General features: G+C 35.2%; 1 protein-coding gene across 1 annotated transcript; it reads right to left on the bottom strand.

Moving 5' to 3' along the window:
• On the bottom strand, window positions 1-26,773 carry LOC141290698 (CST complex subunit CTC1-like; the record flags this gene model as incomplete). Its single annotated transcript, XM_073822793.1, has 22 exons — window positions 1-268; window positions 2,805-2,919; window positions 2,998-3,154; window positions 5,403-5,467; window positions 5,568-5,730; window positions 7,076-7,150; window positions 8,672-8,837; window positions 8,948-9,054; window positions 9,138-9,184; window positions 9,490-9,618; window positions 9,743-9,832; window positions 11,802-12,180; window positions 12,270-12,384; window positions 15,827-16,166; window positions 17,825-17,975; window positions 19,736-19,959; window positions 20,092-20,220; window positions 22,307-22,612; window positions 24,143-24,275; window positions 24,362-24,567; window positions 26,032-26,269; window positions 26,676-26,773. Coding segments are annotated over 22 exons (3,534 nt in total), but the record flags the coding sequence as incomplete, so codon positions are not given.
• Between the last annotated feature and the right edge of the window lie 2 nt (window positions 26,774-26,775).

Genomic DNA, 26,775 nt, shown 5'->3' with positions numbered 1-26,775 from the left:
TAAACAGAATTCTGTTTATTTTTGAACAAGAGTTTTATTTTACATTATTTGTGTATAAAAAGCATAATTTAGCAAACACGAGTGGAAAGCTCCAAAACAGCAGGCGAACATCAAAAACACTGAGCTGCATCTGAACACATGCCAGTGGTTGTGCATTGGTTGTGTGTTTAGTGTTTGTGTATGTGCTGACACTGCAACTGCAGTGCAGGTGTGAATTTGCAGATGAATTCAGTTTGCCCTCGATGAACTTTCCTCAGCTGAGGTTTCCCTGAAACACACACAAACACACACTTCATTTAGCACTTGGTGTGTTATTTATCAGACTGGTTTTGTATCCAAGTTGGGGTTGCATGATTAATCCAAATAAAACTGAAATTGCAATATGGCAAAGTGCTATTATCAAATCGCAAACGTTTAGATTTCGTTAAAGTAGTTCACTTGCAGAACAAAAATTTCAGATATTTGCTTTCAGTATAAAAGCTTGGAAATAATATTTAACGTTTTCAAGTCCATTCATTATTTGTAGCACACAAGCCTCAGCCTATAAATTTGGTCAATTTTATGATAACATACAAACAATAAATGTGTTTTTTTATATATGTGACCCTGAACCACAAAAGCAGTCTTAAGTCGCTGGGGTATATTTGTAGCAATAGCCAAAAATACATTGCATGGGTCAAAATTATTGATTTTTCTTTTATGCCAAAAATCATTAGGAAATTAAGTAAAGATGATGTTTCATGAAGATTTTTTGTAAAATTCCTACTGTAAATATATCAAAATGTCATTTTTGATTAGTAATATGCATTGTTAAGAACTTAATTTGGACAACTTTAAAGGTGATTTTCTCAGTATTTTGATTTTTTTGCACCCTCAGATTCCAGACTTTCAAATAGATGTATCTCGGCCAAATATTGTCCTATCCTAACAAACCATACATCAATAGAAAGCTTATTTATTGAGCTTTCATATGATGCATATATCTCAGTTTCGTAAAATTTAACCTTATGACTGGTTTTGTGGTCCAGGGTCACATATATGATTTATTTTTTACATTTTCTCAACACAATTTACTTCAAATTAAAAAATAAATAATAATAAAAATTCAAAAACAGGCAAAAAAAATAAATAAAATAAATAAAATAAATAATAATGACAGTGATAAAATCACGTACAAACCCTCACTCAAATGACAATGTCCAATATTATATACAAAAACTGTATGTAACAATACGAACATAAACTTAAAAACAAACTAGGCATTGATTAGTCCAGTAAGGTGAGAGTAGGCAGAATAACAAATTAGGAGAAAAGAAGGTAAATGTGTTTTTACACTCTTTAATTTGTCGTGAGATAATTATATTCTCCTCAGATTAAGCGGCATGTGAATTAATGATCCTTTTAATATTTGCATGCATTCTGAATGCATGTAAAAAAAAAATAATAATAATAATTTGTAATAATAATAATAATAATAATAATTAAATAACGTCTCATGAAATTGATCAATCTGGTTAAAAAAATTGAGTAAAAAAATGTCAATAAAATCTCAAAAAGCCAGTTAAACGAGTTGAAGTCTACGTTTTTATTGCTGTTTTTCATATTAAATGTGAAGACAGGTTGGATGCCACACTTTTTTTTTGGATGGAGTAGGCAGAATTTTCACGTTAACTTTATGCAATATAACATGATATTATTACATGAATTCTTTCGTTTTAGTAAATTAAAGTAGTAATTTAAAGCATTCAATAGATATATTTATCATGTCTGTGAGGGAATCATTTTTGTGAAGCGCTCCTCCTCAAGACAGAGACGGCAGAAAGCGCATGTTTGTTTTCTTTAGCTATTTTACAAAAGCACAACGTTTTGTTGATATTGCGAGTGCACACAAATAAAAGTATTTTAGGTTTCCATTGTTTCATGTGCTGCAAAGCGCGCTTCAGCTTTCACTCTCCGCTCAAACGATTTGATATGTGTCTAACGGCGCACATTTATCTAGGTTAAATGTTTAAATTAATATTGTAAAAAGCATCAAGTGCTTTATGTCTATAGTTTTTTATCTTAGGTAAATCGTGTTGATTTGAGAAAGCTAAATTGATCAAACATGCTCAACTCATTGCCGCTGGCCGCTTGGTCGTCACTTTAAAAAACAAAAGCTTGAATTTAACATCCAAGATGTTCATGTCTTTCTTTCTTCAGTTGTAAAGAAATTATGTTTTACCCCCATTTAATTTTATTCTCCAACTTTAAAATCATCCTCCATCGCTGCAGAAGTACTGACCCAGTGTTTACAAAGTGAACGTACATAGATCAAACCCCCTTTACAGAAAAGGTAAAACAGTGATGTAGGATGATTTTGAAGCTGGAGAAGAAAATGAGATTGGAGTTTCAACATACCCTAACTGTCTCGAACCAGAATACACAGAGTAGGTATGCGCATTTGTGGTTAAAAAGTGCAATAATATATATTTTTTTAAGAAAATGACGAATCATATTGCTAGATAAGACCCTTATTCCTTGGCTGGAATCAATTAGATCCCTTTAAAGCTGCATTTAAACTGCATTTTTAACCTTCAACCCGTTGAGTACCTTGAAGTCCACTATATGGAGAAAAATCCTAGAATGTTTCCCTCAAAAAACATAATTTCTTTGCGACTGAAGAAAGACAGACATGAATTTCCTGAATGACATGGGGGTGAGTAAATCATCAGGAGGTTTTTAATCCTTTAAACATCAGAGTGTGTGTGTGTGTGTGTGTGTGTGTGTGTGTGTGTGTGTGTGTGTGTGTGTGTGTGTGTGTTCACCTGTTCTCTGAGCTCGTAGTCGGCAGGTGAGGTGAATCTGTCGACACACGGCGGTGCTGGAGCACAAACAGCTCAGATACTGAACTAAAGCGCCGTCAGGTTCCTCGTCACACGTCTGCACACATAAACATACACAGTGATCATATGAACACATTTAAACACTCATGTGTGCATGTAGAGCTGAAACACTCACCATGTTGTGTGCACGTGTGTACACCTTCAAGTGACCTTTGACCTTGACGTGCCTCTGAAGGCCCTCCCATTGACTGGCATTCAACATCAGCAGATCGCAGACGGTGTCAGATGAGAACCAGACGTGAGCGTCAGCAGAGCCGTCCTCCACCACCACCCTACACACATATGATCAATGACTGAACTAGTGATCAACCGATATTGATGTTTCAGAACCGATGCGATGCCGATTATTGCGTGTTTATGTGCCCGATAACCGATATGTAGAACCGATATTTATTTATTGTTATAAAGTTAGGGTTAAGTCCATACTTCACTTGAGAAAATTGCCTTTAAAGCTGTCCAAATTAAGTTCTTAGAAATGCATATTACTAAAAAAATTAGTTTTGATACATATATACGGTTGGAAATTTACAAAATATCTTAATGGAACATGAACTTTTCTAGTGATCAACCAATATTGATTTTTTTTATAACCCATACCAATTATTGCGTGTTTATATGCCCTATAACCGATATGTAGAACCGATATTTATTTATTGTTATAAAGTTAGGGTTAAGTCCATACTTCACTTGAGAAAATCGTCTTTGAAGCTGTCCAAATGAAGTTCTTAGCAATGCATATAACTAATTAAATATTAGGTTTTGATATATTTACGTCTGCAAATGTAAAAAATATCATCATGGAACATGTTGTTTCCTTGTGATCAACCGATATTGATATATTTTTTTATAACCGATACCGATTATTGCACGTTTATATGCCCGATAACCAATATGTAGAACCAATATTATTTATTGTTATAAGGTTAGGGTTAAGTCCATACTTCACTTGAGAAAATCACCTTTAAAGTTGTCCAAATGAAGTTCTTAGCAATGCATATTACTAAAAAAAATAAGTTTTGATATATATATATATATATATACGGTTGGAAATTCATGGAACATGATCCTTTTTAGTGATCAACCGATATTGATTTTTTTTTTATAACCCATACCTATTATTGCGTGCTTATGTGCCCTATAACAGATATGTAGAACCGATATTTATTTATTGTTATAAAGTTAGGGTTAAGTCCATACTTCACTTGAGAAAATCGCCTTTGAAGCTGTCCAAATGAAGTTCTAAGCAATGCATATTACTAATTAAATATTAGGTTTTGATATATTTACGTCTGCAAATGTAAAAAATATCATCATGGAACATGTTTCCTTGTGATCAACCGATATTGATATTTTTTATAACCGATACTGATTATTGCATGTTTACGTGCCCGATAACCAATATATAGAACCGATATTTATTGTTATAAAGTTAGGGTTAAGTTCATACTTCACTTGAGAAAATCGCCTTTAAAGTTGTCCAAATGAAGTTCTTAGCAATGCATAATACTAAACAAAAATTAAGTTTTGATAAATTTACGTCTGCAAATGTAAAAAATATCATCATGGAACATGTTGTTTCCTTGTGATCAACCGATATTGATATTTTTTATAACCCATACCGATTATTGCATGTTTATGTGCCCAATAACCAATATGTAGAACCGATATTTATTGTTATAAAGTTAGGGTTAAGTTCATACTTCACTTGAGAAAATCACCTTTAAAGTTGTCCAAATGAAGTTCTTAGCAATGCATAATACTAAACAAAATTTAAGTTTTGATAAATTTACGGTTGGAAATGTAAAAAAATATCTACATAACACATGATCTTTACTAGTGATCAACCGATAATGATTTTTTTTATGTAACCTATACTGATTATTGCACATTTATATGCCCGATAACTGATAAGCAGAACCGATATTTATTTATTGTTATAAAGTTAGGGTTAAGTCCATACTTCACTTGAGAAAATCGCCTTTAAAGTTGTCCAAATGAAGTTCTTAGCAATGCATAATACTAAACAAAAATTAAGTTTTGATAAATTTACGGTTGGAAACGTACAAAATATCTACATAACACATGATCTTTACTAGTGATCAACCGATAATGATTTTTTTTTATGTAACCGATACCGATTATTGCATGTTTATGTGCCCGATAAGCGATATGCAGAACCGATATTTATTTACTGTTATAAAGTTAGGGTTAAGTCCATACTCTAAAGTTGTCCAAAATGAAGTTCTTAGCAATGCATATCACTAATAAAAAATTAGGTTTTGATATATTTATAGTACATTATATGTACATTTTTGTTCTGAAAAGTAAATACTGCTTTAAATAAACTTCACTAATTACAGCTAAGCAAACTAAGCAATGCAATAGAGATCCTGCCCGCAATTCTCAAAACATGGTGAGTCCGATATTACAAAACCGATAACAGATTATGGCCAAATGCTTAAATATCGGGAAAAATAAATGTTAAATCGATATACGTGTTTCAAACTTTTACACACTCACTTGGCCTCGGCCTGAAACACTGCGCTGGTGGAGTCACAAGGCGGGTGAGTTCGACCACAGGAAGTCTGTAAGGATGAAAAGCTCATATTGTTAAAAAGCACATGAAAGATACTTCTGAAACAAAGGTTGCTAAAAAGGTGGATGGACATCACATGATATCACTACCTGTTTGAAGATGCTCCCGCAGAGAGAACACGTCCACTGCAGCCGCAGAGACAACACACACACCACGTGACCTTTGACCTGAGCCAGCACACAACGCTGCGCCCGGCCCGACGCCAACTCGCCCAAGAGCATCATGGGAGGAGGAGACGGAGCCACACCTGACCTACAGAGAGAAAACATGAGATGTGGAGCATGACATAAGAACAAATGAGACCTTAAGTCCTAAGTAAGACGGGTTTATTTGTAGCAATAGCCAACATACATTGTATGGGTCAAAATGATCGATTTTATGTCAAAAAACATTAGGATATTAAGTAAAGATCATGTTCCATGAAGATATTCTGTAGATTTTGTACTGTAAATATATCAAAACTTCATTTTTGACTAGTGATATGCATTGCTAAGAACTTAATTTGGACAAATTTAAAGGCGATTTTCTCAATATTTAGATTTTTTTTGCACCCTCAGATTCCAGATTTTCAAATAGTTGTATCTCAGCCAAGTATTGTCCTTTGAAGTAAACATAAAAGTAAGCATAGAGCCTTGCAATGGAAAGCTTATTTATTTAAACCATCTGTGCCACTTCATTTATGTACTGCATTACTGTCTATACTATTAATCAGACTGCATTAGTTAAATTAGACATTTGAGGTCAGTTTTGGTCTGTTTGTAAATTTGTGACAGAACTCAGTCAAAATATAACTTATTCATCAAAATAACCCATTATTATTATTATTATAAAATCACATGCACTCTTTATTTCCATATAAGCATGTAATGCAATATTTTAATTTAATTTTAATTTCGCTTCCTCAAAACTGACGTGAGATAGAAATTGTGACCGAGTTAAACAACCAACAAGAAAAAAAACATTATGCATAAAATAAAGATATGCACAGATACATCATTCATAATAAACAATATGCAGACAAAAAAACACAATAATATGCACAAATATTTGCAATAATAAAAATTAAAAATAATAATTACTATTTTTGTGTAATAGCAACAGAGTAACTCTTATTATTGTTTTTTCTTTTGTAATTATATAGATATTTTTGAGTTTTTTACTTTATATGTGCACTATAGCACTGAAATTTCCCTATTTTGGGACAATAAAGGATTATCTTCTCTTATCTTATTTGAACAGTAGGGTAAAATAATACACTAAAACGCAATGAATGAAAAAAGAAATCTAAAAGGAAACTAATAACATGCAAATTAGCGTAAATGAACACACAACCACACAATAACATATTTAAATAATCATATGCACAATATAAAACACATTTACATGCTAGTGTAAAATAACACACTAATACACAATAATGCATTTATGCTCAGATAAATAATAATTCAAAAAACGAATGCAACATTCTGTCTCTTTAAGATCAAACTCTAGCTCTGGATTGACGTTCAGGACTGAACTGAGGTTTAAGCGTCAGTGTCAGCTGTGAACGAAGCTCACTTTAACCAAACACAGGTGTGCAAATAAGTGCATGCCTCACCTTGAACGGACTGATGTCAGATCATTGACACTCACACAGCTGATGGGCAGAGAGCGGCAGTACACGTTACACGCTCTGAAACACACACAATCACTATTATTATTCACAAAACGTAATGTTTCAAAGCTGCTTCATAGAAATTCATGACATTAATGTTCATAACCTTATAGTTGCATATAGCAGAGTAGAGCTGGACAATAATATAGTTCATATTTTGCCATGATATAAAGATTTAATTCGATTTACTATATAGTAAACGCTGTTTAAATGTTTTGCACCAGTAATGTTTTTTAAAGAAGTCTCTTGTGCTCATCAAGGCTGCATTTATTTGATCAAAAATATGAAAAAAAAAAAACAGTAATACTATAAAAGATAAGTACAATATAAAATAATGTTTTTTATATTATTATACTTTATGTCTGTCATTTTCAGCATCATTACTCCAGTCTTCAGTGTCACATGATCCTTCAGAAATCATTCTAATATACTAATATATTATTAGAATTATCAATGTTGGAAAACCTTTTTTTTTTGGAACCTGTGATGCTTTTTTCCCCCCAGGATTTTAACCAGTTAAACAGAACAGCATTTATTTAAAACATAATATTTTCTAACCATGTAAATCCATGCTGTCACTTTTTATTAATTTAACACATCCTTGCTGAATAAAAGTACTCATTTCTTTCAAAAAAAGGAAATAACGACAATTTTACTGGCCGCAAACTTTTGCACAGTAGTGTATATTGTTAGAAAATATTTTAAATAAATGCTGTTCTTTTTAACCTTTTATTGATCAAAGAATCCTGAAAAAACTATCACAGGTTCCAAAATAATATTGAGCAGCACAACTGAAAATTCAGCTTTGCATCACGGGAATAAATTGTATTTTTAAGTATAATGAAACTGAAGACCACTATTTTAAACTGCAATAATATTTCTCAATGCTACAGTGTTTTTCTGTTCGTTTAATCAAATAAATGCAGCCTTGATGCACAAAAAAGTCTCCTTTAAAAGCATTAAAAATCGTACTCGTTCCAAACTTTTAAAGCAGCAGTTGACAGTTAAATATTATCACATTTACATTCTCTGTGTGTACATTTAATTACACTAAAAATTAAAAATTAATTGTATTCGGTTATCAAGACTTTTTTTAATTCGCTTTTTCTGTAGGCATTCCTTTATTTATTTATTTATTTATTTTTTACACAATTCAAACGTTAGCACATTTATTTTTTTCAACATTTATATATTTTTGTATTAATTTTTACATTATGTCGATAACCAGGTTGACTAGTCTTAGAATTGATTTATACTTAAGTGTAAACTTAATTTAATTAAAAAATAATTAATAGCTTTATCAAGCCTTTTATTTTCCTATAATTATCTTTATTTCATTCATTCATTTATTTATCTGTTTATTTCTCCATAGAGCTGGGTCATGATACAGTTAGACATCTGCAACAATATAAACAATCACAAAGCTGAGATTTGCTATATAGTACAGTATATACTTAGTATTAAAATCGTGTGCCTAGCATTTCTTTCTGAACTAATCCACATGTCTTTAGAAAAATAAGGAAAGCTTTAGAGACTGACTTGGAGACTTTGCGCTGAACATGACAGATAGAAACCGTGGCTCCGGCGATCAGACCGAGTGTATACGGCCCACATGACAGATCCACATACACATCAATCACATGACCAGCACATTCAGCGTCCTGGACGGTCAAACGCACCCGCAGATCCGGCTCAACGCTTTCATCTGGATATTTATGAAGAAGGAGATTCTTGTCAAACCTCTGATATAAACACTGACTCAATCAGCAATTGTTCATAATACTGTAGACAGAGAAACTGGAGGCGGGGCCTAACCTTCAGCAGCCGTCAGCGATTGGATCTTGGCTTTGGTTGCGTTGTCCTCCTGCAACGTGATTCGCTGAGTAATGACTCCATAAAAGGAGACGATCCCAGGGGCGGAGCTAAAACACAAACCGTCAATCAAGGACTGACAAATGATGCTGATTGCTTTAGATGTGAAGATGTTTAGTTTAATGATCATCACCTGCTGTGAAGAACTTCTGACACGCTCATGAGCGCAGGAACACCTGACTGAGGGTCAAAGGTCACAAACAATCAACTTATGCCTGTGTGAATGAGTATGTGTGTGTGTGTACTGCCCTCCAAAGGCAAAGTGCAGTAACTACACCAACACTGAAACTGAGAAAAATGCCTTTAAAGTTTTTACACCAGCTAGTCAAACATGTTGAAACTTTCGTTTCTCTGAAACGGGACACAATTTAACCAGCAGACTTTGCCACAAGACTTGTCACACAGTCCATTTTAGGCTCAACTCAATTTTGACCAAATGTGTAGTTACTGCGCTTTGCCTTTGGAGGGCAGTGTAGTGTGTGTACCTGTGCATCAGGCAGCTCTTCTGTGATCGTGTGAATGCGCCACTGCGGCTGCAGCAGGAGGGCGGGGCTACTGAGCTGTGTGACTCCGCCCCTTGCTGAAACACTCTTGGCTTTTAACACACTCACATCCTGAGAGAGAGAGAGCTGTATATGTCAGTCACACAGACTTCCTTTTAAACAAACAAACTTTATGTCTTTATAGTCAGATGCCGGATCGTGTAAGATGATGCATCGGTGCAAATGTGTGTCGTACCTCAGTGTTGCGTGCGATTATTCTGTACACACATCCAGGATGAAGGACAGGGAACCAGCGAACACACGAACCCACAAAGTGCAACTCAATCTGCAAAACACACAGATTCATATTTCAGTCTCATTTTTTTGGTTGCAGTTTTTTGATCATTTAGTGCCAAAAAGCAGATGATTGGATTAAAAACTGATTACAGCTGATCTAAACACTACTAGTGCTTTAATTAGAAGTTTCAATTTTCCCAAATTCATTTTTCCCCCCTTTTTATCTTAATAGTTACATTGTAATAGTAAAAAAAGTAACAATAAATGAAATTATAAAACGTATACAATTTTACATTGATTTATTAAAAGTTTAACAAAAAATGTATTGTAAATGTATACAATTCTGTAAAGTTTATTATATTTTTTTATTTAATTTTTTTAATCTTTTATTTATTTATTTTTGTTGTTGTTGTTGGTTTTTATTATATTTTTATCTATTTTTGTTGTAATTTAATTTTAATTTAATAGTTTGTCAATTTATTTTGGCGGCAAGGGTTGTCACAGAGAAAAATTATAACCTTGATTGTACAAAGTGTTTTGTTAAAGCTTGGGGAAAAAAATTACAAATAAATGTTATAAAAAAAAAGGGTAACACTTTACAATAAGGTTCATTAGTTAACATTAGTTAACCACATTAGTTAACATGAACTGATAATGAACTGCACTTATACAGCATTTATTAATCTTTGTTAATGTTAATTTCTACATTTACTAATACATTATTAAAATTTTGTTAACATTAGTTAATGCAGTTTGAACTAACATGAACAAACAATGAACAACTGTATTTCTGTTAACTAAAGTTAATAAAGATTAGTAAATACAGTAACAAATGTATTGTTCATGGTTAGTTCATGTTAGTTAATACATTAGTTAATGTTTAACTAATGAACCTTATTGTAAAGTGTTACCAAAAAAAGAAATAAAAGTTTAACAAAAAATAAATGTGTAGGTCTTTATGATTTTTTTTTTCAAATTCACTTCTTAATTTTAAATAATAACTATCTGAATAATGTTCGTAGACAAACTTTGAATATGGCTTGAGAAAGCCTAGTCTTAAAGCTTTAAATAACCGAAAAGCTTTGAATTAGTTGTTGAAATTGAAGTTCGGGACAGAGTGGGAACACACATTTTAACATGAATCAGCATGGTGCTAGCATGATTAGCAAGTTGCTAGCATGTTTCTACCATGAGTACACGTTACTAGCATGTTTCTAGCATAATTAGCCAGCTACTAACATGTTGCAAGCATGATTCTAACATGATAAAAAAATTTGTTGTTAGCATAATTCTAGCATGAGTAACGTTACTAACATGTTGTAAGCATGTTACTACATAATACTACAAAAGGCATATAATCAACATATGCAAAGTTAAACATTTGGATTTAAACCAATGGGATGTCAGTGTGGGCATAGATATATATACATAGATGCCTCATTAGCGACTGTTTCTATGGGCCGTTATACGTAAGTCGTCCACCATTTCTCAGTGGTCCACTTGACGTCATTCACCAATAGATCTATGTACTTGACCATAGTAATCACTGAATATTCGAAATGCCACAGTCCTGCACAGCCGTTGGTCTGCGAACCTATAGTATGGCGAATGACGTCAAGTGGACCGTTCCAATATGGCGGACGCATCTACATGCTTGGAGCGGTCCAATGCGGTATCTACGTATGTATACTGCCCTCCAAAGGCAAAGTGCAGTAACTACACATTTGGTCAAAATTGAGTTGAGGTTTAAAATGGACTTTGTGACAGCTGTTTTGTCTTGTGACATAGTCTCCTGGTTCAATTTTGTCCTGTTTCAGAGAAACAAGAGTGTCAACAGTTTGACTAGCTGTTGTAAAAACTTTAAAGGCATTTTTCTGAGTATCAGTGTTCGCGTAGTTACTGCACTTTGCCTTTGGAGGGCAGTATACATCTATGAGTGTGGGCGGAGCTTTGTGTCAGGTGACAGATCAGATGTTCTAGAGATCTCTATCTCTGATATTTGAGCGTGTGTTTCTGACCGTCTGAGCATCTCTGTGCGTCTCTCGCTCCTGCGTTCGGTGGTTTTTAGGGTCGTCTCTCCAGAGCTGGACGTCTCCGAGACACACGGCTCTGCACACGAAGCTCGGCCGCAGTCTGAGTGCGTCGGCGGAGCCGTTCTGCAGCGTCACGCCCTGCTTGGACTCCAGTCTGAGCAGCAAACTCACACACGCCGCAGAGGTCGGAGGTCGTTTAGAGGTCGGAGCGTCAGCGGCCTCTTCAGGTCTGGGTCTCTTAGTGCTTTCTGTCGCATCACTGGGTTTCTCTCGGTCTGTGTGTCTGTCATCCGTCAGACGGCGGCTCATAGATGCAGACGGACTGATGATGGTCAGATCATCCACACACAGCTGGAGATAAACCCTACACACACACACACACACACACACACACACACACCTGTATGAAGATCTGTCTCAGGTTCTCTATATAAGCAGTTTGCGTGTGTGTACCTGCAGTGTTTGTGTGTGATGTAACTGTGCTGATCCAGGTGTTTCCACGAAGGGAAATTTGTCTTCATGAACCTCTCCATGACTAACGTGCACCGCCGCACACACACGAGACAACCTACACACACACACACATACACACCACACACACACACATCACAAATCAAGCAATACTGCCCTCCAAAGGCAAAGTGCAGTAACTACACATTTGGTCAAAATTGAGTTAAGGCTTAGAACTGGATTTGTGACAACGTTTTGTCTTGTGGCAAAGTCTCCAGGTTCAATTATGTCCTGTTTCAGAGAAAAAGGAGTGTCAAAATTGCAGTAACTACAAAATCCAAACTAATACATTTATGGTGTAAAAATTTTAAAGGCATTTTTCTCAGTTTCAGTGTTGGCGTAGTTACTGCACTTTGCCTTTGGAGGGCAGAATTAGATTAGATTAGATTAGATTAGATTAGATTAGATTCAATATTATTGTCATTACACATGTACAAGTACAAGGCAACGAAATGCAGAATAAGGCATGAGAGAACACTATGATCCATGATAAAATAATTATATTTTTTTTTCAGTTTTAAGTTTAGTTTATTTTTTGGAGAAAATTTGTTGTGCCTAATTCTTTTTCTTTTTTTTAATGTTTTGATGTTTTAGTTTTATTTCAGTTAGTAATTTTAGGGTTTGTAAAATTAAATTCCAGGACATGCAAGGACTTCAGTCAGAGATCTCCATTATGTGTTCAATTTCAAATTATAAGAAAGAAAAAAAAAGAAAAAAAAAAAAAAAAAAGAGTAATAGAAGAAACTATACTAATAAAAAATGGCAAAATAAAGTGAAGCACATGAGAAGCATTACTATAGAAAACCACTGTTAATATTGGGTATACTTACTGCCTTTTTTCTTTGTTTTGTTTTTAAAACTGTACTACCTTATTGGTTTGATGTTTTCTACTGTTCAAGAAAATAAAATCAGAAAAAAGATCGCTTCGAAATCCCAATCTGAATCAAATGATTTGCTAATCATTTGATTTAGATCAGGAACTCAAATCACGTACAATGAATCATTAGATTTTAATTTAATTCCCGATTTGAATTTCCGATCTGAATCAAATGATTTGCGATTTCAGATCAGGACACTGAGCATGTATAGCGAATCATTTGATTTAGATTGGGGATTCAAATCGCGTATCACGAATCATTTGATTTGAATCATTGAATCATTATTGATTCAATGATTCAAATCAAATGATTCATGTTATTCAATTCACAAAATGATTCACGAACCAGTTCCGAAATTATTTGCAAAACACAATTTAAATTCTAAAAAAAAGATTCACGAGACGTGATTTAAATTCCAGATCTGAATCAATTGATTTGTGATGCACGATTTGAATTCCTGATCTGAATCAAATTATTAGCGAATCATTTGATTTAGATTGAGAATTCAATTCGTGCATCACAAATCATTTAATTCGTATCACTGAATCATTAATGATTCAAATCAAATGATTCATGATATTAAATTCACAAAAAGATTCACAAACCCATTGCAAAATTATTCGCATTATACGATTTATAGTCCCGATCTGAAACAAATGATTTGCGATTCGGGATTTAAATAATGATTCGTGAAACATCATTTTACATCAGCATGTATAGCGAATCATTTGATTTAGATCGGGAATTCAAATCATGTATCACAAATCATTTGATTTGAATCATTGAATCATTACTGATTCAATTATTCAAATTAAATAATTCATGATGTTCAATTCACAAAATGATTCACAAACCCATTCCGAAATTATTCACAATACACGATTTAAAGTCCCGATCTGAAACAAATGATTAGCGATAAATGACTTGAATTCCTGTTCTGAATCAAATTATTCATGATGTGCGATTTGAATTCACGATCTTGTTTGTTATTATTATTATTATTGACTGTTGTATTAGTTTAATTTAATAAATAATCTTTATTGTTTATATGTTTTGTTTGATACCCCTTTTTTATGTTTTGACTTCAAATGAGCAGATCGTAACAACTTCAAAAAGTCAAATTCAAGTACTTTAACCCTCTGGGCCTCTTCGGTCATTTTTGACTGAAAAATGTTATATTTTGAAAATTAAAAAATCATAGCTTCATCAGAATGAAATGACACTTGGTGACTTTTGTTGCATTAGCTATGTGAGTACACAAAACAAATCACTGACATGATTCAGATATGAATGCCTATACACAGGGGCTTTGGGATTCCCATTGTTTTTTTTTTTTTTGACTGTTTCTTAATTTTAATAGGGTTTGCATTTAGAAATATATTTAGACATTCTAAAAGATTACTTTTGTTAAGGTTTAGATATTTTTTGATTGGATAAATATCAGGTTTTGCTGAAAAAACTTGTGCAATGACATGCAACCTTCTGTATCTCCCCATTTTATTTTTTTGGCCACCAGATGGTACAATTTTCACTTAAATAAATGGATTTTGAATGCTTTTACTCTATTTTAATGTAAAATGTTGCATTTTTTGCATTGCATTGAAATTTTTTTTTTATTCATAATTCAATTTAAAAAAAATAATTAACTTGTTCATTAAAATTGCATAAATATTTCATAGATTCATAAAAACTTCTCAAAATTCTAAATATTAATCACAAAATATTATTGAACAAAAATGTATTTCATTAATTTTCCTGAAGAAAAAAAAAAAGTTACTTTTTAAGGCTTTCTGTAGTATTTTTAGACTACTTTAGATTTGCATACAAATATTCAGTATTTTTTTTAAGCAATCTTTTTTCTCCCTGTATTGCTACCTTTAAATTAATAACTATATGTGACCTTGGACCACAAAACCAGTCTTAAGTCGCTGGGGTATATTTGTAGCAATAGCCAAAAATACATTGTATGGGTCAAAATTATTGATTTTTCTTTTATGCCAAAAATCATTACGAAATTAAGTAAAGATCATGTTCCATGAAGATTTTTTGCAAAATTCCTACTATAAATATATCAAAATGTAATTTTTGATTAGTAATATTCATTGTTAAGAACTTAAATTGGACAACTTTAAAGGTGATTTTCTCAGTATTTTGATTTTTTTGCACCCTCAGATTCCAGAACTTCAAATAGATGTATCTCGGCCAAATATTGTCCTATCCTAACAAACCATATATCAATAGAAAGTGTATTTATTGAACTTTCATATGATGCATACATCTCAGTTTTGTAAAATGTAACCTTATGACTGGTTTTGTGGTCCAGGGTCACATATAGAGTTTTGGACCCTGTCATAATCGTTTAAATAATCGTGATTACAATATTGACCAAAATAATCGTGATTATGATTTTTGCCAAAATCGAGCAGCCCTAGCCCAGAGGGTTAAGCACCTTGCACGAACCCTGAAAACTGCTTTGTTTTACTTGCTTACAATTTCTAATTTTCATTTACTTCAAGTTTCTTACTCTAAAAAGTTTTCGCTCAGGTTAACAATAGCAACACTAGTAACAGAAGTTTCACTTTATCATGCCTCATGACAGGACAAATTGCTAAAAACTGTTACCCAGCCAGGCGGTGTTGATGTGTGTGTTTCTGGCTCCTGATTGGTGTGTTGTGACACACAGGCAGTCGAGTGCATGTGTTTGGTCTCTGAGCTGCAGCGTGGCGCGGGTCGAGTTCAGCTCTAAAACCCCCACTAACAGCAGCGGCTCCTGGGACGCATCCGTCAGCGGGACCTGGTGAACAGACCAGGACAGTGCGGCGTTCAGCTCCAGCGCCGTCATGTGAGCCGCAGACGGAGGCAGGAGAGACTCCAGCGAGAGAGACGCCCAAACCTCACGCTTCATCCAATCAGACAACTGCCTCACCGACCACAGCGCCGCAGACGGCCACCACACACAGAACTGACAGACAGACAAACAGATGATTATTACACACAGATCAGTCAGGGTTTAAACAAACAGGGAGCATTTGCAAAAGAAACACTTTTATTTTTATTTAAATCAGGGATGCACTGAATGTTCGGCATAGCAAGCGAATAAGCCAAATAAATGATACTGAACAATGACGTGACGCGATCAAATGCAGCAAACATGTGGTCAGTGTGGAAGCATTTAAAACTGTACGAGAAAGACCAAGCAGTGACAGCGAGAGACTGTTTAGAAGTGCATCGCATGTCTTCATGAGAAGAGAAAGGTTACTGTATGATGACTGAAATCATCCATTAGTCAATCAACTCCAGAACGTTCTGTTGTCTAATACACCAGACACCAATTGTGTTTATTCTGACAGCAGCTCCTTAGCCAGGGTTCAAAGACCAAAGATGACAATCATTCACAAATCTGCTGCTGCCAGCAAAAACTAGGACTGAGCTCTTCTTGCGGGTTTACCACTAAATAAAAGACAACAGTCATAAATGTTAGTATTGTCATTTTACTGTTGTTCTGGAAAATAAAATAAAAAGGAACAAAAACAGATCTATTAATACATTTATTCTAACATTCTCCTTTGCTCAGCAAGGCTGCATTTATTTGTACATTAAAAACACATGATTCAAGAAGGGACTCTTAAAAATGGCCAAAGAATATTATTTTACTAACTTATTAATTTTAAGTTAAATTGTGCTTTGTTGGTAGGCTATTATGTCTACTAGAATTAGGGCCGGGCGATTTGGCCTAAATCTAAATCTCAATTAATTGAACATTTTAACCCGATTACGATTAATGAACAATTATTTTATTAATTAATAAAATTATATTATATTTCAATAATTTATTTTTTTGCCCTCATAGTTCACTGACAAGTTTTGTACAGTAAATATGCTCCCATATTACAAGTGAGAGATTTTTGAATGAAGGGTGCACACACTATCTACTATCTATGATTATTTATTGAACATCAGTGTTGAACAACTGAAATTAAAGCGCACATTGCTTAAAACGAAAAGTCACATTTTTCTTAAATTAGTGAAAATAAATAACTTGCACTTTTGGAAACAAAATAAATTATTTATGAAATAATAATAAATATTAAAAGTAGAAAATAAGCAGTATCTCTTCTAAAAAAATTACTCTTGAATATCCTGTAAATACTTTTTACTGTATAAATACTGCTTAAGCTCTCCATCAACATGTCAACGGAATAACGTAACGGAGCGGGGTCACGTGACTCCACTCACAGTAGTGTTTTTAAAGGGAAAGTAATTGAAATAATTGACCTGGAAAATTTTGATCGATTATAGGTTCTGAATGTTGATTTCGATTACTTTTCGATTAATCGCCCAGCCCTAACTAGAATGTTAAAAATGTTCAGTGTTAAATAAATATTTTTAAACTGTTGTTTTGTAATTGATTTTTTTCTTTGAAAAGCAAGACAAAACTGTAAAAAGCAAATATTGGCTATTTAATTTATGCAATGGCGAAAATTTATAAAAAATAATTAAAAAACATAACATGAATTTTAATTTCGGTGCATCCCAAATTTAAATGATTTTTTTTTTTACTTATTGAAACATTACCATGATAATAGTGTTACAGTAACAGGGCATATATTTTTGTGTTACCGTGGTAAGAGGGCAGTGGTGTGGCTCCTGTATCATCTCTTTGTAGATGTCTCTCTTTTTTTGTGTCTTTCGTTCAGCGTCACACACGAAGTCCAGCAGCCGCTCAGCAACCACACACACTCGCTCTGCTCTCACCCAGCGTGGACACAACCTGAAACACACACACAGGAAATAATAACGTGAAACTGACTGATGATAGACCATAGTATTTTTCTAATAATTTTTTTTTAGTGATTCAGTTTAAACATTTGAATTTGATATTAAAATTCAAAACTAAATATTTATACTAAGCAAGCAGGGCAGCAAGCATCAGAGCAACTGAAGCAATGAGTAACTGAAGCCATTTCAAGAAGATTTTAGTCAAAACGACTGAAAAAGAAGAAAAAAAACATTAGTAATGTGATTTAATGAGTTATCACTTTGGGGCTGTTATCAAATCAATGTGGTGCGTTTAGTGTGAGGTGACACACAAAGTGTGGTGTCAAAATGTCAAAGCTTTGAAAGGATAAAGCCTCAAGAGTCATTTGGCATAATGGCTAAAATTTGTTGCATTGCTATTTGAAAATGGTTTCGTCTATTGGCGCAAAAAATACATAACTTTGTGTCAGCACACTCTGAAGATGATCTGGCTCGATTTTGGTGAAAATTGGATTAATGGTCATGGAGGAGTTTGAAAAAGTAGGTTTTCAACATAAATCAAAATGGTGGAAAGGAACATCAGCCAACTTTGGTAAAATTGTTATCTATGTTCTCTGCATTAACCAAGGAATATTTTGACACCAGTTTATTACATTAGGCTAATGCAAACAAAAGTTATTATCATTTTTGGAAATATCATTATTAATGGTTAATGAATGGTGTGTTATCTTTGACCAATAGGTGGCGCTGTTACCAAATAGACGTGATGTGGTCAGTGTGAGGTGACAATGGCACATACAAAGTTAGGTGTCAATGTCTGAAGATGATCCAAGTCAAATATGGTGTCAATCGGACCAACACTCTAGGAGGAGTACTGAAAAAGTATGTTTTTTTAACATTAGTCAAAATTGTAGACGGGAAGTTCTGCCAATTTTGGCATAATTGGTATCGATGATCTCTGCATTACTTCACTTTAATTACAATAGTTCAATATAATCAAATCATATTAGCATTTTCTGAACTGTTTTTATAATGTTTGGCCACAAGGTGGTGCTGCCCCCAAACCTTTTAAGTACTGTCATGGTTTCGCAACAATACGCCAATGTGTTTGTAAAATATAGCATTTAACAATAAAATTCACAATGGCTGACATCGGAAAATTGGGTATGGTGAATCTAAAGAGACAAGTTTTACGATTTTTGGTCAAACCATTGAAAAGCTATAAGCAAGAAAATACATTTTTCATATCTCCTGACCACTAGGTGGCACTGCGTCGAAACACTGCAGGTTGCCTCAGATCATGCTTATTATAACACACACCAAGTTTGGTCTCAATATGCAACACTATAATCAATATGCAGAGATATAGCCTCACATCCATTTTTGCGTGCTTTTCACAGAATTTGTTTGCACGTTATTCGAGAACGGTTTGACTGATCAACTTGAATTCCATAACTTTTTGCCAGCATGATCTGAAGATGATCTGAGCCAATTTTGGTTAAAATCAGACAAACGGTCGAGGACGAGTTAGAAAAAGTAGGTTTTACAAACTATTAAAAATAAATGATTGAAACTTTGGACAAGTGGTGGCGCTAGAGAGTTTGAGTTAGAGACTCCAAACTTGCTATGGTTAATGTTGAGACTGTTCTCTATCAGTGTGCCAAATTTCACAACTTTCCCACAAGCGGTTCTATGGGCTGCCATAGACTTCGGTGCTAGGCTCCTAATTTCAGTATCAAGCCTTTATGCTGAGAGTGCATGGCCTTCACTCACCTCTCAGCGACGGCGTTCTGACAGTAGCAGAGCCAGAGATACTGCGACGGGCCCAGATTCTTTTCCAGCAGGAGGCACTGCAGTGGACCGTGTGACTCCGACACGTACACCTTCGAACTCAAGCGGCTGAAGGCGGTGATCTGCAGACTGGAGCGCAGACATGCGCACAGAACCACATGCGGAGCGAACGGGGAAGCACGGTACATGAAGTGAACATTGTGAAGCTGGAGAAAAGAGAAACATTTCTCAAATGTTTGGACCTTTAGTTGTGGTATATTGATTAAAACCTTCAAAACAAAGTTAATAAATAAATGTTGGACCTGCTACTGCTATTTTTGTGATGAAATCACACACACCTGAATCTCCGCCCCTGGCCTCAAGCCGCCGCCCCATTTCTGAGCCGGCTGATAGGCCAGACACAGCCCCACCTGTCCGTCAATCTCATAAAGCCCCGCCTCTGCGTTCAAGATCTTTGTGACCATACCCTGTTAATAACAGAGATAAAGGTCACAGCACAGGTCAAAGGTGACACCTGTTTGAAAATTTTCCACATTTATGAATATGAAATAAGAGGGTTATGCAATATTTCATTACTTAACTAATTTAAACAGCATTTTAATTCTTCTATGTTTTATTCTTTTAAAATGCATTATTTCCATTTAAAATTAAATAAAAAGACATTAAATTGTTATGTTGGGGGGAGGGGGGGAATAGAGGGCTTGTTTTACAATTCACATAAAATGTTTTAATTATACATCAATAAGGCTGTGTAATGACAACAATAATAATCTTTAAATGAACTTCATAAAAAAGATGTTAGCAACATGTTGATGTTCTAACCATTATCCTGTTGCTAACATGTTTCCAGCATGTTGCAAACCTGTTGATAGCATGATTAAAATACCGCTAATATGTTATTATCATTATTAACACGTTGATAGCATGTAGTTAAGATGTCACTAGCATGTTTCCAGCATAATTAGCATGTTAGCTAGAATGTTTTTAACATGATTAACAAATTACTTACATGTTGCTTGCAAGATTAGATGTTGCTAACGTGTTGTTAACATTATTAACATGTTGATAGCATGTTTCTAGCCTGAGTAGCCTCTAGCTAGCATGATAAGCCAGTTACTAGCATGGTGCTAATGTGTTGCTAACATGATTAGAATGTCAACATGTTGTAAACATTATTAGCATGTTGCTAACATCTTTCTAACATGGTTGACTTGTTTAAAGCATGTTTCTAGTCTGATTAGCCAATTGCTATAATGTTTCTAACATTATTTACAAGTTACTAGTATGATGGATGGATGGATGGATGGATGGAAGGACGGATGGATGGATGGATGGATGGATGGATGGAAGGACGGATGGACGGACGGAAGGAAGGACGGACGGACGGACAGATGGTTGGATGGAAGGACAGATGGAAGGACAGATGGAAGGACGGATTGGTTGGATGGAAGGACAGATGGATGGATGGAAGGATGGACGGATGGAAGGACGGTTGGATGGAAGGACAGATGGACGGATGGACAGATGGAAGGACGGATGGATGGAAGGACAGATGGAAGGACGGACGGACGGTTGGACGGAAGGACAGATGGACGGATGGATGGATGGATGGACGGACGGATGGATGGAAGGACAGATGGAAGGACGGATGGACGGACGGATGGATGGAAGGACAGATGGAAGGACGGACGGACGGTTGGATGGAAGGACAGATGGACGGATGGATGGACGGTTGGATGGAAGGACAGATGGACAGATGGAAGGACGGACGGATGGATGGACGGTTGGATGGATGGAAGGACAGATGGAAGGACGGATGGACGGACGGATGGATGGAAGGACGGACGGACGGTTGGATGGAAGGACAGATGGACGGATGGATGGACGGTTGGATGGAAGGACAGATGGACGGATGGATGGACGGATGGACAGATGGATGGATGGACAGATGGAAGGACGGACGGATGGATGGACGGTTGGATGGATGGAAGGACAGATGGACGGATGGATGGAAGGAAGGATGGATGGAAGGACGGACAGACGGATGGTTGGATGGAAGGAAAGATGGATGGATGGAAGGATGGGTAGATGGACGGATGGATGGACGGACAGATGGATGGACTGATGGACGGACGGATGGACGGACGGACGGACGGACGGACGGACGGACGGAAGGACGGTTGGATGGAAGGACAGATGGATGGATGGATAGATGGACGGACGGACAGATGGATGGATGGAAGGACGGATGGATGGATGGACGGACGGATGGATGGATGGATGGACAGATGGATGGATGGACGAATGGATGGACGGACGGACGGATGGTTGGATGGAAGGACAGATGGAAGGATGGGTAGATGGACGAATGGATGGATGGACGGACGGATGGACTGATGGGTGGATGGACGGACAGACAGACAGACAGACAGACAGACAGACAGACAGATGACGGAAGAATAATGTGTTTAAACAGTATTTGAGTAAGTTCTGTTAGTAACATAACTATCTGTAGTTTGTGTTGAGAATCTGCTTGAGCAGGAACAGCTGTACCTTAAAGCTGATGAGTTTGGAGCGTTTGACTCTGACTGCAGAACTGGAGCCGGACGCCGTACCTGAGCACAGGTGTGTGTCAGCGGTGTGTGTCTCTGCGGTGTGTGAGTCTGCAGTGAAGGAGTCTGTGTGTGTGTCTGGATCCTCCGAGTTCTCCTGCTGCAGGTGCGGATGGAGGCGTGATTGACAGCTGTCCGTCAGCACACGCCGGCCCTCCAGCCCCTGCAGCAAACACACACTCAGAGACGACATCCACACGCTCTGACCCACACACACACACTGCCTCCAGTACTGATGCTTGGCTTCCTGACACACACAACAAACACCAGATCAAAGACAGAAAATCAACATATTCTTTATTTAATATTATTTACATACTACTATAGTATTTATTCATATTTACTTTTATATTTTCAGTAGATTCTTGTATTTAGTAGTATTTTGAATAACCTTTTATTTAACATTTTGAGTACTAATTTTTTAATTTTAATTTGTTTTATCTCGTGTTATCTTTTGCCATTATTATATTATTCCTAATTCCATTTAGATTTAAATTTATTTCTAATTTAGTTTTAATCGTTTTTGTATTTCAGCAAACTATTCTATATTATATTTTTATTTAACTTTATTCCTTTTAAATGTAATAATTTAAAAATATCAGCTAACCATAGATAATTTGTCACCATTTGTTATTTCTAGGGCCGGGACTTTAACGCGTTAATTTAGATTAATTAATTACACAAAAATAACGCGTTAAAATTTTTTAACGCATTTTAATTGCACTTAGTTTTGCACCGCGGAACGTTTCTTACTGGATGAGATTCCGCGGACCGATTATACTGGAGCACCAACTAGCGTTTAGACAAGCTGCGTCCGTCCTAAATAGTATTGTATGTCCCAAATCGTAGTATGTTTAAAAAATTATTCCAAAGATTCCCGGATGGTCTACTACTTAACGATCAATGCACACTCTTAACAGCTAATATTGCCCGCAACACACTGCGCCGTGAACGAGGATTCGATTAGAACTACAAACACGCATAAAAAGTGTTAAAAAACTACAAACATGGAGGATATACGCGACCAACGGACAGGTAGAGAAAGGGGTTTACGTGATAAATAATCAGTGTGTAACCCGATAAAAAATATTTTTTAAATGTTATCGGCGTTATATTCCATGTGCAGCAACATTTATAATGATAGGTTTGGTCATTAACGTTTAAATGCATAATTAAGCAAACACAAGAGCAGAGTTCTCGGCATGAAAGACTTGTTAAAGAACGTGCCTCTTGCTACATTTAATGGCAATATTGCATTGGTCTGTTGGACTTGGTTGAACAAAAATAAACAATATTTTGTTGCTTAAGCTTATGTATTCAGTCATTATTCAATGGTATACTAAAAATCCATGTAAAAATCTTAATTCTCACTGTTCTCAGGTCAAATATTTACATGCGATTAAAATGCGATTAATTTCGATTAATTAATTACAAAGCCTCTAATTAATTAGATTAAATTTTTTAATCGAGTCCCGGCCCTAGTTATTTCTATTTTACTATTTCAACAAACAAGTAATTTTAATTGGAAACTACTTGCATTTTTATTAAATGTCTAATAAAGAACAGAATATTTTATTGCTGTTTTAAAGCTGTTTTTATTTTTAATATAATATATATTTTTTCAATCAAAAAAAGAAAAAATTCTAATAAATTAAAAAACATATATAAATAACTAGATTAAAAAAAGTTTGTCAAGACTACGTTAAAACGTTTCAAAAGTTTTGAAATTGAGGTTTAAAGTTATTAGCATGCACTACATCACATGACACACACTGACCGTGATGAACACAGGCACTGAAGATCCTCCTTCACTGAGGATGAGGCAGAAGAATCGTTTCCCACGGATCACCAGCAGAGGACAGACAGCGCTCACCTGTCCGCTGACGCACACATACACCTGACCCTCACACCTGACACACACACAAATGATGGTCAGTGCATTATATTCCTGATCAAGGTCATCTGTGTCACACTGGAGAAGCCGGAGTCATTTCACCTCTGTCTGAGGAGTTGAGCCGCCCGCGTCACGCTCATAACCTCACTCAGGGCTCCTCCGGGGTCAAAGGCCATGGTCTCGAGGGTCACGCACACCGGAGGGTCCAGCAGCTCTAGGTAACCCCCAGCAGGTGCATTATGGGGGATGTAGTTCCATGAGGGAAACAGCATCAGCCTCCCCAACCAGAGACAAGACGACTGCAGCATCTGAACCAGAAACAATACAGTTTATGCATGCTGTTATGTTATATTAATGCAGAAATCATAGTCATGTCTGAATAATGAAAAGATTTAAGTCAAAATCAACACATTCTTTATTTATATATTATTTATTTTTATATTATGAATATATATTAATATATATTACAATATTTAGTTATATTTTTAGTACTTATTTTTATTTTTATTTGTTTTATTAATTGGTGTTGTCCTATATCATTATTTATTTTTTATTATTGCTATTTAGCTTTAGTTTTATTTCAAATTCAGTTTTAATATTTTGTGTATGTCAGTGAACTAATTCTATACTGTTATTGTATTTATTAATATTTTCAATACTCATTTTATTTTAATTTGTGTCGTCTTTTGTCAATATTCTTTTTTTTAATATTTCTATTTAGCTTTATTTTTATTTCAAATTCAGTTTTAATATGTTGTGTATTTCAGTGAACTAATTCTATACTATTATTGTATTTATTAATATTTTGAATATTTAAATATTTTCAATACTCATTTTAATTTTTGTTGTCTTTTGTCAATATTCTTTTCTTTAATATTTCTATTTAGCTTTATTTTTATTTTCCACTTAACTGTCACGTGTTCACTCTGTGGGACGTCTAAGTTTCTTCACCATTTTACAAATAAATCCTAATCTAATCATGACAAACTATATATTGTTGGAAAGGTCTAAGGCTCCTAAATAGATATTTGACATGTTTTGTGTGTTACAAATTATGTAGGAAAAATAACAGATTCATTTATGACAAGAGTGCACCTCGAAAATCTACTTCGTAACAGGAGTTCTGACCTTTGTCACAAACAGACTTCCCTGTTGCCTTTTTTTCAATCACACTTTAGAAATCATAAGAAATGATATATCAGATAAAAACTTAAAATATCAAAATTCACCCTTTGAAAGCCATTTTAAAATCAGACAATGAATTGACATTGAAAAGGTGCATTAAATTCATATTACAAAATGTTTTTGTTCATGAATTATAAAAAATTAGGTTTGAATTCTTCATTTTCATGTCTCTGTTCAAAAAATGGAAGTGACAGTTAAGGGGTTAAAAATCAGTTTTGAACATTTTTGTATTTTAGGAAACTATTATTAATATTTTCAATACTCATTTTAATTTTCATTTGTGTGGTCTTTTGTCAATATTCTTTTTTTAAATATTTCTATTTAGCTTTATTTTTATTTAAAAATCAGTTTTAAACATTTTTTGTATTTTAGCAAACTATCTGTTCTATTATAGTATTTATTTATTTTTTTTCATTTTTACACTTCTATTTAACTTTATTTCATTTAAATTGTACTAATTTCAGCTAATCAATTAATGAAAAACAATTTAGTAGTTTTAGTTTACAATATCCTGATCTCCGGCTTTAGCGGTTCCTAGTTTGACAGGTCCAGAACAAGCCTAATTTTTCTACTTCCTGTCCACTCACCGCACAAGCTACACTTCCTCCCGAGTCCCTCACTCTCCAGACCCCATCACTCGCCCCGGCGGCCCGTCCGTCACACAGAAAGCCAATCAGAAGCAGGTTGTCACGTGGGAGAGCTTTGTAACCGGGCAGCTTTTGCTCCGCCCCCTTGGCTTGTTCCCGGTAGTGGGCGGAGCTCCAGCTGAGGCTGCTGCAGCAGGCGGTTCTCTGATCACGGATCAGCTCTGACACCGACACAAACCTGACACATATTACAGCACACAGACAATTAATGCATGATTAAAATGACAAACAAACTAAAATATGCCGATATGATGCACTAAGGCCTCATTTACACTGCAGGTCTTGATTTGTTGTCTATATACAAATTTTTTTAGCTGTCCGTATGCACTTGCCATACCATCTTAAACATCGCACATATGTAGTTGTGTGAACAGTGCTGATCAAACCAGTCACGGAACATTTATTCTTTTTTTTATGTATTATAGAAGTATCGGATCGGGACTCGGTATCGGCAGATACTCGAAATCAAATGACTCTGACTCGAGGGCAAAAAACCTGATCGGGACATCCCTAATAAAATATTATATGTCCATCAGACAACATTTATCAAATCATTTACAGACACACCTGAGCGTGAGACTCACCTGTAGCTGACAGGTAAATCAGTGACGTCTGACCCAACGGCCGTCTGAACCTTGGACACCACAGACAGAGACAGACGAGACACAGACAAACCCAGAGACG

The sequence above is a fragment of the Garra rufa genome, chromosome 18 (assembly GCF_049309525.1).
Source record: "Garra rufa chromosome 18, GarRuf1.0, whole genome shotgun sequence".
NCBI classification, from domain to species: Eukaryota; Metazoa; Chordata; class Actinopteri; order Cypriniformes; family Cyprinidae; genus Garra; species Garra rufa.
This window is presented reverse-complemented; position numbering and strand designations above follow the sequence as displayed.